The sequence below is a fragment of the Borostomias antarcticus genome (genome assembly GCF_949987555.1).
Source record: "Borostomias antarcticus genome assembly, chromosome: 3".
Lineage (NCBI taxonomy): Eukaryota > Metazoa > Chordata > Actinopteri > Stomiiformes > Stomiidae > Borostomias > Borostomias antarcticus.
Genome location: NC_140236.1, coordinates 34,900,846 through 34,914,213, shown reverse-complemented (window position 1 = coordinate 34,914,213; position 13,368 = coordinate 34,900,846). Strand labels below are relative to the sequence as shown.

General features: G+C 47.5%; 1 protein-coding gene across 1 annotated transcript in view; it reads left to right on the top strand.

Annotated features, from left to right (window-relative positions):
* naaladl2 (N-acetylated alpha-linked acidic dipeptidase like 2) overlaps nucleotides 1–13,368 on the top strand; it is a gene marked incomplete at both ends in the record, with an annotated part of 185,844 nt that overhangs the window by 125,933 nt on the left and 46,543 nt on the right. The window contains one exon of the mRNA XM_084436165.1: nucleotides 3,430–3,576. Coding sequence (XP_084292291.1) covers nucleotides 3,430–3,576 — 147 coding nt within the window. The remainder of the gene's footprint in view (nucleotides 1–3,429; nucleotides 3,577–13,368) is intronic.

The following is a 13,368-nucleotide window of genomic DNA, read 5'->3' as shown; positions in this document are numbered from 1 at the left end:
AGTACAGTATGTTTTCTCACACTTTTACTGCCTTATGCCTTAAGATATGAACAGAAGACAGATGGTTAAGGTTTGACATCCAGCTTGTAGCAACAAAATGTGACAACTGTTTACCCAACATTTACCATTTCCTAATCCATTAACAAGTACAGTATGTAAAACAAGGTTTTTTACATCTAATTTTGTTATCTACTAGTTCCTCAGGTTCCTAATTAAAAATAGTTTTACTGCCTCATGCCTTAAGATATGAACAGAAGACAGATGGTTAAGGATTGATATCCAGCTTGCAGCAACAAAATGCAAAAACTGTTTTCGAGGCAGGATTTGTGCAAACTGGCAACATTCAGGAAGTAAGAAACTGATGTTTGGAAGTGAAAAACATTCTGTAAATATGTAAAACCTGTTGATAAATATGTACATTTATTTCGGATTTGGTTTTGGCAAAATTAGTTCCCTTATATCATTCAATATCTTATAAAGAGGTTCAAAATGGTATAAGTGGCAGTTTACAAATACAAAATGATGTAGGTAGAAATGGTCCTATCACATATTTGAATTCCTGGTTGAAAAACACATGAAATAGACACCCCCTCAGTTGATTTGGGGGAAAAAAATAGTATGACCTGCCCTACCGGTGCATGGTCAAGTTCAGGATTACCCTAACGGTAGCAAGCTAGCTTGTCGTCAGCATATTTGCATCATAACATACACAAAGCAGATTGGAGAGCATAATCATTGTATGAATTAGATTACGACCTACAATTTTACTTACGTTGCCCTAAAGTTACCATATCGGTCGCCTAACGCCACCGACCATAACTATTTAAAAAGCTAACAGACTGCAACAACTGCTAAAGGTGCATCATCATTGTCGCTTCCAGAACAAAAACTAGGATTGGACACAGCTGACAGCCAGTCGGCTAACGTGACCTAGCTAGCTAGCATAGCCATCGTCGAAACCGGCCGCTCCACAACGCCACTAAACGGACCCCCCAAACCACGGACCGGAGAGGACATCGCGGGCAGCAGGATGAGCAAAATGCACCAAACACAAACATAATCACGAACGCAAGAGCAGAGAACTCGGAAGCAGCGAGCATGCGGCAGCGTGCGAGCACGCAGATAGCAAGCTATCAGCAGTAATGGCAAGAGCGAACATGTTTTGACGGCTTAAATACATGCGCGGTGTGACTTATTAGCCTTTGCGGATTAGCCCAGCCTTGACGTCGGTGCCTCGCCTGAAGTTGCGTCGGAGACTTCATACTTCTGAGTGTATGCATGTGTGTGTGTGTAGCGACAGGAGGGAGATGTGTGTGTGTGTATGTGTAGCAACAGGAAGGAGGTGTACGTGTGTGTGTCCATGTGTGTCCGTGTGTGTGTGTGTGTGTGTCCGTGCGTGCGTGTGTGTATGAGGGATGGCCCACAGCTGATCTAGTCTGGCTTCTCTTCAAGCTGCTCTCTTCACAGCCGCAGGATCATTTAAACACAAACATATAAACAATGAACTCACTCTCTTCTTATCATAGCAGACAAAGAAATTAAATATTGATTCTTGGTGCTGGGAGGAGCGGCTTCGCTTGGTATAATTACCAATAGTCTCTCCCTCCCTCCCTCCCTCTCTCTCCTTTCCTCCCTCTCTCTCCCTCCCGCTCTCTCTCTCCCTCTCTCTCTCTCCCTCCCTCTCTCCTTCCCGCTCTCTCTCTCCCTCTCTGTCTAACTTTCCCCTTCCTCCCTGGATGTTAGCTAGATCATTATCTAGGAGCTAATGGCCAGCCTTCTGCAATCTGGTGACGGGAACATTCTAGAAGAACACGCTCTGTCTGGAGTGATCTTTCACCTCCAATAAACGGCCGAGCACAGCTTCACAGCTAACCAGGCTTTATCTCTGCACTCAGAGGAGTGAACTCCTTGACTAGTGAGAAAGGTCTCATCTTTGTTCTTATTTCTTTTATACTATTGTGTTTGTTTGTTGTCTATCCTTATTTTGTCTCTTATGCCCCCTCCTCCTCCTCTCACCCTTTTCAAATGGACGTCTTTACACGTCTTTATGTTGGCTGGCCTCCATTTTGCATGTGGGTTTATTATTTATAGTAGATGAAGATCGTATGATAAGAGAACGTATGATAAGGGACTCGTGCTTAGTGCTTCTTTCATTCTCCTGTTCACGATGGAGTTTGTTTCCAAACGCCTTCAACATCACATCTGCTCGGACGCGGGAGGGACAGCTGCAGTAAACCAAAATATGATTATAAATAAAGAGAAAAAAACTTACATCTTCAAACTCCACTTTTCCCCGTTTGAAGAGCTTCCTTTCACAAACAATGTTTCAGACTCAAAGACTGGATAAAAGCATCAGCAACTGTTAATGACTAACGTAGTCTAATGTAATGCAAAACATGATTTCTGCAACTTTTATACCTTTGTTGGACTATGGAGATGGGGCTCTTTATGAACACACCTGACCAGTATCTAAAGAAATTGGATACTGTATACCAATGGTTAAGGTTATCGTATACATCACTATACTCTATGCTACTGCAAAGTGTCTATCTTTATCTGTCTGCAGACTATCGGGCTGGTTCCTGCATACAGTATGTGTGTATACTGTAAACATGGGTAGAAACAGTCATTAAGGCCTATGCTCTAAGGATGTCCTACAGATAAAGATCCAAAGAGTTTAAACTGAATTGCATGAAAAGGCTTTCAAATTTGCTGCCTCTTCTTCCTGGACCTGAAACTATCTGGGGAGATTAAGTCCATTGTAAAATTCAGAGAAAATTGTTCTCTTGGCCATTGTAATTGCTTCTACTGTAATTTCATATTTGTGTGACTGTTGTACTATGTACCGTTTGTGTGTATTGTGTTCTGTGTGTACTGTTTGTGTGTATTGTTGTATTCTGTATGTACTGTTTGTGTATTGTTGTATTCTGTCTACTGTTTGTGTGTATTCTTGTGCTCTATGTGTACTGTTTGTTGTTTGTTGTTATTGTTGTTTTATGTACTGTTTGTGTGTGTATTGTTACCTCAGCCCCAGTGACAGCGCAGGGCGAGAGGTAATGTTTTCACCTCTATTCATTTCTTGAATCAGGATTACACAAAAACTATCTGACCTGGCCAGGTCACTCTTGGAAAATAGATTTTAATCTCAATTAGTTTTATACCTGGTTAAATAAAGGATATTGAATGATTGATATTTATAATGAGAGGACTGTGTGTCTTTCCTTCTGTCTGTCTCTCTCAGTCTCTCAGTCTAACATCACTGTCATACTGGTGAGGCACCTTTTTCTGAGGTGATTACACTTCTCAAGCTCTCTCTCTCTCTCTCTCTCTCTCTCTCTCTCCCCCCCCCCCTCTTTCCCCCTCTCTCCACCCCTACTTATCTCTATCACGCTTTCTTGGCACCCCCCCCCCTCTCTCTCCACCTTTCAGAGGCAGCTGCTGAGTTGTATTCGAGGTGGAAACTGTCCAGGACCAAATGTCAGCTCTCTGCAGTTCCCTGGGGACGTCCGTTTCTTTGCCAACCAGATCGCTGTCCCCACCACAGAGTTTGCCTTCCAGCAGGCCGCAGCTGAAGAGGTAGAGATACCACCATGACACAATCCCCGAGACACAGACCCTTCACCATGACACGGTTCTCTAGTCACAGACCCTTCACCATGACACGGTTCTCTAGTCACAGACCCTTCGCCATGACACGGTTCTCTAGTCACAGACCCTTCGCCATGACACGGTTCTCTAGTCACAGACCCTTCGCCATGACACGGTTCTCTAGTCACAGACCCTTCATTATGACACGGTTCTCTAGTCACAGACCCTTCACCATGACACGGTTCTCTAGTCACAGACCCTTCACCATGACACGGTTCTCTAGTCACAGACCCTTCACCTTAACACGGTTCTCTAGTCACAGACCCTTCACCATAACACGGTTCTCTAGTCACAGACCCTTCGCCATAACACGGTTCTTTAGTCACAGACCCTTCACCATAACACGGTTCTTTAGTCACAGACCCTTCATTATAACATGGTTCTCTAGACACAAACCTTTAACCTTGACACGGTTCTCTAGTCACAGACCCTTCACCTTGAAACGGTTCTCTAGTCACAGACCCTTCACCTTGATATGGTTCTCTAGACACAGACTGGTCTACTTCCGCTGTGGAGCTTATGTGCTGCTTTTCTCTCCTTGGCAACGAGTGCCGAGCTCTAAGTCAGTTTTCCGAAAAATGAAAATGCTGTTACTTTGTAGGCCTACTACATCTGCAGTGTTACTTTGTAGGCCTATATCTGCAGGCTGAACAGTTTACTGGGCACCACTAATGAGGCTGCCCACTGCTCCGAGCTGCCCCTGGAGGAGGGCAGCTTCGATCGAAGAAATGCAGAGGATAAATTCCACTAGCGACAGCAGAAGCGCGCGCGCGTGTCGCCACTCATCACGTGTACTTGTGTATATCACTGCCGTGTGGCTAATAAAAGACCCTCGAGATCCTGTAATTAAATTGACAATCCAATAACAACAATTGCTCCAGAGAGCTTGTGATATTTCCGAGAATATGGGTAGATGATCAGCTACAGTAGCAGCCCCTGAGGATGTCTTGCAGGCAGCTATATTCAGCCCGGCGTCCCCAGACGGGCAGCACCACTGCATGTCCAGAGACGGCCAGATGTTCCTCGGACCGGAACCACAGTGATTGTGACAGGAACACAGTCCGATGCTCATTTGTTCTCTCGCTAAACAGCTGTTTCCCCTTGCCCCATGTGGATTCTCAAGTACACATACATCATCTCCTCCCTCCATACCTCCATATCTCTCTCCCTCCATCCCTCCACCCCCCATCCCTCCCTCCATCCTTGCCGTGTGCGGTTGTTGACTCCTCCTCCAGGCCCATTGGGGAGTTTACAAAGCCGTCTTTGCTTTGCAGAGCCGAGGATGTTTCCTCCTTCTATGGTTTCCAGAGAATAAGCCAGGTAGCTGCAACTGATATATCTACATCTGGCACCATTACTGAGAGGGAGAGAGAGACAGACTCAGCTCTCTTCCCTAAGAGGAGACGTAACTAATAGAGACCGATTGGCTGGACAGAGAGAGATAAGCAGCGATCGATCCGTGACCCTCATCCAACCGCAGGCTAATGCTTTCTTCGCGGCTCCCGTGACCCCCGGAGGCTCGGAGAGCAGTAGTTCACCTGCTCAAGAGGTCTTCACGAAGCACATCGCCGCCACAGTCCACTTCCTGTATCTGTGGTCCCTCCGTGGCCCCGGAGAAACACGTTTCCCTAATCTGTTCTGTGTTACATGTTCACGATCGAACATGTAGCCGCGATAAGGCCACCGGCTGCGTGTTCGTCTCTCCTCGCGGAAGGTTGCTCAGAATGTCGCCGCGAATTTCCGGATGCTTGGCTGAGATTTGGGTCACGGACATAATCATTCTCACACGGGTGTGAAAACATGTCATTTTAATGGCTTCATTTTGACACGTAGTATTCCAGAATCAAATGTGACCCGGCTGTCTGCGGGTGATATTAAAGTACCGCGCCACGTGTCACAGTGAGCCTATCATATGTGACACCTGTCACTAGCCCCCCCCTCCCTTCGTCACCTGAATGACACCTCTCTCTGATGAAAGGCTGATGGAGTCATCTCACGTTTGCATCCTCAGTCTCCACACCTGCTTGTCAAGAGCCTGGTTGCTTTCGGTGGCAATAAATAACATGCACACATTCTCTCCTCCTCTCTCTTTCTCTCCCTCCCCCTGTCTCTCCTCCCCTCTCTCTCCCTCTCTCTCTCTCCCTCTCTCTTCCTCCTCTCTCACCTCTCTCTTTCTCTCCCTCCCCCTGTCTCTCCTCCTCCCCTCTCTCTCCCTCTCTCTCTCTCTCCATCTCTCTTCCTCCTCTCTCACCTCTCTCTTTCTCTCCCTCACCCTGTCTCTCCTCCTCCTCTTTCTCCCCCTCTCTCTCTCCCTTGCTCTCCCCCTCTCTCCCTGTCTCTCTTCCTCCTCTCTCTCCCCCTCTCCCTCTCCCTCTCTCTTCCTCCCCCCCCCCCTCTCCCTGTGTCTCCTCCTCTCTCCCTCTCTCTCTCTCTCTCTCTCTCTCCTCCTCTCTCTCTTCCTCTCTCTGTCTCTCCATCTCTCTTTCTCTCTCACAAGCACACACACACACACACACACACACACACTCCTTCCCTGCCGTCCTCTCCTGAAATAACTCTATCTAACTTTGAAGAGGAGGGAGATGGTATCTTGTTAAACGTTTGCCAGAAGCGAAGCTGATTTTGAAGTCAGAGATGCTTTGAAGGTCTTGAGGGAGTATTGTACTGTATCACCACTCTTGCTCTCTCTCTCTCTCTCTCTCTCTCTCTCTCTCTGTCTCTCTCTTTCTCTCTCTCGGTCTCTCTCTCTCTCTCTGTTCTAGCTTGACCTTTTTGACTTGAAATAATTAACTGTCTGCTCCGTTCTTTGTCATGTGGTGACCACCATAGGTTTAATGTGTAATGCTGCATGCTGGGAGTCTTGAAATGTAAATTATTTCAACACTCTGAATTGCTAGTTAGGTTGAAATCACATTACGGTGGTGGGTTTGATTGCTGCTGGCATTATGAAATGCTAAAACTGCAATAAATGAATTCGAAAATAGCTTTCTATAAAAAGTCCCCACTCATTATCACATTTCAGTGGCAAATCATTATCACATTTCAGTGGCAAATCATTATCACATTTCCAGGTGATCCTGTTCTGCTCTATCACATTAGTCTGCATTCTGATGGCTGAGTAAGGAGAAATAAGTTCATAAACACAAACTCTAAACACAAACCCCTCCTCCCCTACCTCCATCCTTCCCTCCCACATTCCCTTCCTCCCTCCTTCCCTTCCTCCATCCCTCCCTCCCTCCCTCCCTCCCTCCCTCCCTCCCTCCCTCCCTCCTCCCCTGGCGTGTCGTTCGATGGCACGTTCCCTGCATGCGTGTGTACGTCTGGCCCCTCCCCCAGCCGCCCTGTGACACGGGGGCGCCTAAAGCTATGGACGTAACCTTTCCCTGGCCTCCCAGCCATCACGCTGCATCAGAGCAGAGGAGCTGAGGAGGTGGGGGGAGGAGGTGGGGGGGGTAGCAGTCTGGGGCCAGGTCTCCTCCACGCTCTCCTCCACCTCCCTGCACCTCCGAGGCGAGGAAGAGCTGGAGGACTCGTCTGACCACACGCCTGCACATCGGAGGTGACACGTTGCACTGGCTCCCAGGCACCTGCTTTCATTATGCAGTATGTGCGTTTTATTTTTTTTGTGCCGGCAGTATGTGTTTACTGTGTGAGTGTCGGTGTTGTTGTGGGTGTGTTGCAGTTCAAATTAGATGAATTCAGGAGAAGGGAGAAGGTGTCAGTGTGAAAGTTTACTGTGCAGAAATAGAATATTTTTCTTAGTTTGAGACTAATAACTACCTCCTCCATTCCCTTTCCCAATTAACCTTTTTTTATTTCAGCATCAGGTCAGAGAAATTATAGATAAAGACTCAAAAACAGTATATTAGAACTGCATTTCCAGCAAAAATACATATTTCTGCCGGTGCCAGCTATTCCTTATGATGGTAAAAGTAAAATTGCAGACATAGCTTGACGTTCATGTCAGTTAGCAGCTGACAGACACAGTGTAGTGTACTACACCCGGCTTCTATATGGCCCCCACTTCTTCCACAGCTCCCTCCATCCTATCCACTAACAGGAAGTGATAGCTCAGGGAGCCTTCCCAGGATCCTCTCCGTCTGGCCTGCGTGACGCATCCCACGCCAGATGGCTTGTCCAATCAACTGTCTGGGTCTGGGTCCCTGCGGTTGCAAGATCGGAATCGATTATCAGTCCGAGAAACACGGCCTGGTGGACATGTCGGCGTACCCGCGAGTGCTGGAGGTTCTGGAAGCTTCCGTCGAACTCTCTCTCACCCTTAAAGTTGCTGAAGAAACAGACAGGATTTCAATGGATGTGAACTATCGAGGGATGTGATGTGAACTTGAACGTGAATGTGAACTTTCAAGGGATTTGTGAACTATGCAATGATACAATATGAGACATTTCGGGTTAGGCTCGGCGTAATACCCACAGAGCTCAATCAAAGTTCTAACCGCTGTCTCCTGGCTGTGATTGGCTCTCGCGATGGCCCTCCTTCCTTCTCTTTCAAGATTAGAGGAGAATTTCAAGGTACGTCCAGGGATGGCAGAGCACCAGTCCTGTCCTCACTTGTTGGTGTTAAGTAGGTTAAGTAGGTAAGTAAGTAGGTAAGCATGTAGATAGGTAGGTACGTAGGTACTGTAGATAGGCATGTAGGTAGGTAGGTAGGAGGGTAGGTAGGTAGGTAGGTAGACATGTAGGTAGGTAGGTAGGTAGGTAGGCAGGCAGGCATGTAGGTAGGTAGGTAGATATGTAGGTAGGTAGGTAGGTAGGCGGGCAGCACGGTGGCTCAGTGGTTAGCACTGGGTTCGAATCCCGGTCGTTCCAGGTCCTTTCTGTGTGGAGTTTGCATGTTCTCTCCGTGCCTGCGTGGGTTCCCTCCGGGTACTCCGGCTTCCCCCACCATCATAAACACATGCAACGTTTGAATGTTGGTGGTGGTCGGAGGGGCCGTAGGTGCTGATTGGCAGCCACGCTTCTGTCAGTCTGCCCCAGGGCAGCTGTGGCTACAGATGTAGCTTACACCCACCGGTATGACTGTGTCTGAATGAATACTGGACTCTGTAAAGCGCTCTGGGTATCCTGAAGGGCGCTATATAAATCCAACTTGATTGATTAATTGGTAGGTAGGTAGGTAGGTAGATATGTAGGTAGGTAGGTAGATATGTAGGCATGTAGGTAGATAGGTAGGTAGGTGGGTAGGTAGGTAGGTAGGCAGGCATGTAGGTAGGTAGGTAGGCATGTTAGGTAGGTAGGCATGTAGGTAGGTAGGTAGGTAGGTAGGCATGTTAGGTAGGTAGGCAGGCAGCATGGAGCAAACCTCAGTGTTCCAACAGAGATTGATCTCGTCTGCGATTTCATATCTTTCATTTTGCACAGGCCTCGAAAATGGCCGGGGGTCCAGGAACCCAGACCCAGAACCGGAGAGACAGAAGGAGGAGAGACCCGCTGGGAGAAGAGCAGACTCTGGAGAAATACTCCGTTTGTCCTTAGTTATGTTAATGAGACTTTCACATTCTCCTCTTGAAGAGAAGGTGAACATGAGGAACGGAAGGGGGAAGAAGAAAAAAAAGAAAGCTAAGAGGCATTTGTGTTATAGTGCTGTTGTATTTTTCTTCTTCTTCTCGCCTGACATTCTGAGATAAAGTCTGTTCTGGACAACCCCTCCCATCCCCTCTATGACGAGCTGGGGCACTTTCAGCCACAGGCTCATCCTACTCAGGTGCAATATGGAGCAGTTGAGGTGTTCCTTTGTGCCAGCTGCAATCAGACTGTATAACACTGCCTGAGTGTGGTGGAGGTGTATTACCAGACATATCTATAAGGTAGGTAGGTATAGGTACTGCATTTGTAACGCGCTCCCCATCCAGTTGTTACACTGGCCCGGAGCGCCATTCACACACCAATGGCGGCAGCTGCCATGCAAGGTGCTTGCCTGCTCATTGGGAGCAATTTGGGGTTCAGTGTCTTGCCCAAGGACACTTCGACAGGTAGTCAGGAGGAGCCGGGATTCGAACCACCGACCCTACGATCACTGAACGACCCGCTCTACCAACTGAGCCATACCGCCGCCCTATCTATACTGCCTGGCCGGAGCAGCAGCCATAGCGCTCACTCCCCACAGATAGAGTCCAGGGGGCAAGACCATACCCAAACGGACGCCTGGTATACTTATACACCACGCCATGGAACTCCAAGCGCAGGTACCTCCGATGCCGATCGGTACATCGTGCCAAGTATGCTGGGGCACAAATCGCCGTCAGCATGTGGAACTCCGATTTTGCTTTGTGTGGTGGAGGCCCCAAGTTGGTCTCACGCCACCCGTCTTTTTCGGCACCAGGAAGTAGCGAATAGAATAGAATAAAACCCCTCACGCCTCAGCCCTGACGGGACCCTGGCATCACCGTCTCCATCAGGGCCGGACTGGGTGAATATTTCGTGCCGGGAAATGTAGCCCCAGTCAGGCCACGAGCTGAGCCGACTCGGTGAGATGGAACACCTTCAGGGGGGGGGGGGGGGGGGGGGTGCTGCGCGATTTGTTGACGGGGGCAGGCAATTCACCGCGGGCCAGGCCAGTTGGTGCGCCAGGCCACCGGGAAAATTCCTGGTGCTCCCGATGGCCATTCCCCCCTGGTCTCCATAATGCCCGGGAAGGACGGTGGAGAGCAGCGAAACTGAATGGAGTAGCCTCTCTATCTGAACATGCTTTAGACATCCTCCCAGATAACATTTCTCCTGCCAGACTACAAAGCGGTCCAAGAGCGGCCGTGCGGGTGACCGTGGCACAAAAGCAAGGAACTGACCATAATATTAGACTATGGTGACACTATCTATAGACATGCTTCCGTGACAACCTTGAAACCCTTGGACTCTGTCTACCACTCCGCCCTAAGATTTATTACAGGTGATGGATATGACTCACCACTGTGTTCTTTATCATAAGGTGGGCTGGTCATCTCTTTCTCTAAGGCGTAACTATCACTGGTATTTGTTTATTTTCAAAGCCATTATTGGTAAAATTCCACCTTACATCTCGTCTCTGTTGGACTGGAGCATTGGCACCTACCAGACCCAGAATCTAATGATTGGCTTGTTCTCAGGATTCCTCGAGTGCATTCTGAAATTGGGAAGGGCTGCTTTTTTCCATGATGCTCCTTATACTTGGATACCTTACAACAGATTATAAAGCTTGAGGTCCTTCCTTCAGAGTTTAAGAGAGAGAGTTTAAGTCCATGGCTCTAGACCTATGTACTTATTATTATTATTATTATTATTATTATTGTACATTGCATTTGTTTTGTTGATTTGATTTCTGTCTCTGTGTAAAGTCGTCATCTCCGTAAATGAGGGAAACCTCAGTACTATACGAATATAAATAAAGGTTTGAAATTAAATTAAATAATCCCATTCGGCCATGACCAGCGGATAAACTCCGGTGTCTCATCCCAAGGCAGGTGGGGCTTGAAATGGACACGAGGATTCCCCAGAGGAATCCCTGAGCTGTGCCTCAACTCGAGAATGAATGACATTCCGCCCAGGGACCGCCGGAATGCAGGAATGAATGACATTCCTGATAGGTAGAGCACCTCAAAGGGGGAAGGTCTCGGTGTCTATGACCTTCTCATTCATTTATTCATTTATTAGAGAGCCCATGATGACAGTGTAGAGCCATGTATTATTTTCTTTTATCTTGCTACTGTATGTTGTGTTATTGTGTGAATGTGTGTTAACTTGGTTTATGTAATGCACTAAGTTGCATTTTTATCATGTGAATGTTGTAAAAAAAATAAAAAAAATAAAAATAACGGACCCCAGGAAGACTAGCTGACGTCACGTGGCATCAGCTAACTGGGATCCTTGCCAATAAACAATAAATAATGGCACAGACCTCTGCTAAATCACCAGGGCTCAGGCTATGGGAGAATGACATACGTCAAGGGCCATTGAATGGGAGGTGATGTGGGATAATGTTTTAGGGGCTTCTAAAAACGAATCCGCTATAATGTCTGCCACAGAACATATCTAACACCACGCAAGAGGCACCTGATGGGCTTGGCCCCTCACGCTTGCTGTACATTCTGTGGTGAGGTGGTTGGTTGGCACATTAATGGATATCTTATGGGAGTGTCGAGATGTACAGAGGTTCTCTTTCAAACATTAGTTTCAATGTTTCACCTATGGGATGCGCTTGCGCGGACCCTACGACGGAAGCTTTTATACAACGTCCGTCCTGATTGGACAGACTAGCAAAGCGTGACAGGAGGCCCCGCCCTCCCAGGTTATATACCTGCGTCACCGCGCCAAACGTCATTCTCGCTTTCTTCATGAAGATTTGTGTGAACCTACGTTTGAGTGGCCAACTCTAAAGGTACTGTGTCGCTTAACGGCTCGCAGGCGGATTCAGTGGTCGTTTTGGTTGCTGTTTTCCAGTCGAAGAGCGCTTGTGAAGCTAACTGTTGCTTAAGGTTGACGACCGACAGTGCGGAACCTGATAAAAGCACAGTTTTCCCCGCTATTTTAGCTAATGGCTAATTTAGCCTCCCTGCTGCTGCTCGAGGTTGCCGACCCACAGTGCGGAACCCCACTAGCACAGCCCCCCGGGACGTACCCTACTGGTGTCCCGCTGGTGAAGCCGTTACAAGGCATTCAGTAGTTTTTACTGGTGCTGCGGCTAGCTAGCTACGTTCTGCAAGCATACAGTAGTTTTTACTGGTGCTGTGACTAGCTATCACTGGGTTTACCTAGCTCGGCTGACGTGTGTTTAGCCCCGCTAACATGCGTTTAGAACACCAACGGACACCAATTACCCCCTCGGTGAGCTTCTTGTCTTTGAAATCGAGAGATTAACATGTTTTTGAATGATTTTTCAAGGTGCCCACCCACTTCCATTCTATGACCTAAACGGTGGTAGAGCAATTAGACTCAATCAGACTTTCTCAAAAGTTCTAGTTTTGTCAACGTTTTGATCTGAACCATTGTATATGATCATAAGTAACCTTAAAACAGGGCTAAACATGCATTTTCCCTTTAGTACTCCTTTAAGACCTGCTGTGTGAACCATAGTTCTCCTGGCTGGTCGGTCCTTCACCAGTCCTTCCCTGACTGATTGCTGACTCGGTTCAGGTGTGCCCAATCAGCCCCAATCAGCCAGGTGTGCTCAGTCAACTCTCCTCTGTTGCTTTTCCACTGCTGAAATGCCAAAGTTCTCCCTAGGGGGATCCTTAAAATATCTAATCTAATCTATGGGAGCTGTAGTCCTGTGGCTGGTGTCCATTTTGTGGGGTGATGTCCCAACACACTCACTCACTCACATACTCACTCACTCACATACACACACACACACACACACACACACAAAGCCACTCAGTAAAATGTGTCATCACTGTAAATGAGGGAACCCTCAGTGTTTCACGAGTATACATTTTGAAATGATTTCAAAAATTGAAATGAAATGAGATAGACACTGAGCATCTGGGTGAGTGTGTGGGCGTCTGAGAGCAAGCTCTGGGAATGGTCTGTTCCTCACAACTGTTTATTTCTCAACTCTCAATTCAATTCAATGAAGGTTTATTGGCATAACCAAATAAAATCCATTATTGCCAAAGCATACAGCACAAGGCAGTGCAATTGTGATTGCTAACACTCTCTCTCTCTCTCTCTCTATCTCTCTCTCTCTCCCTCGTGGTGTCGGCTTAAACTGACGACGTTAGCGTGGTC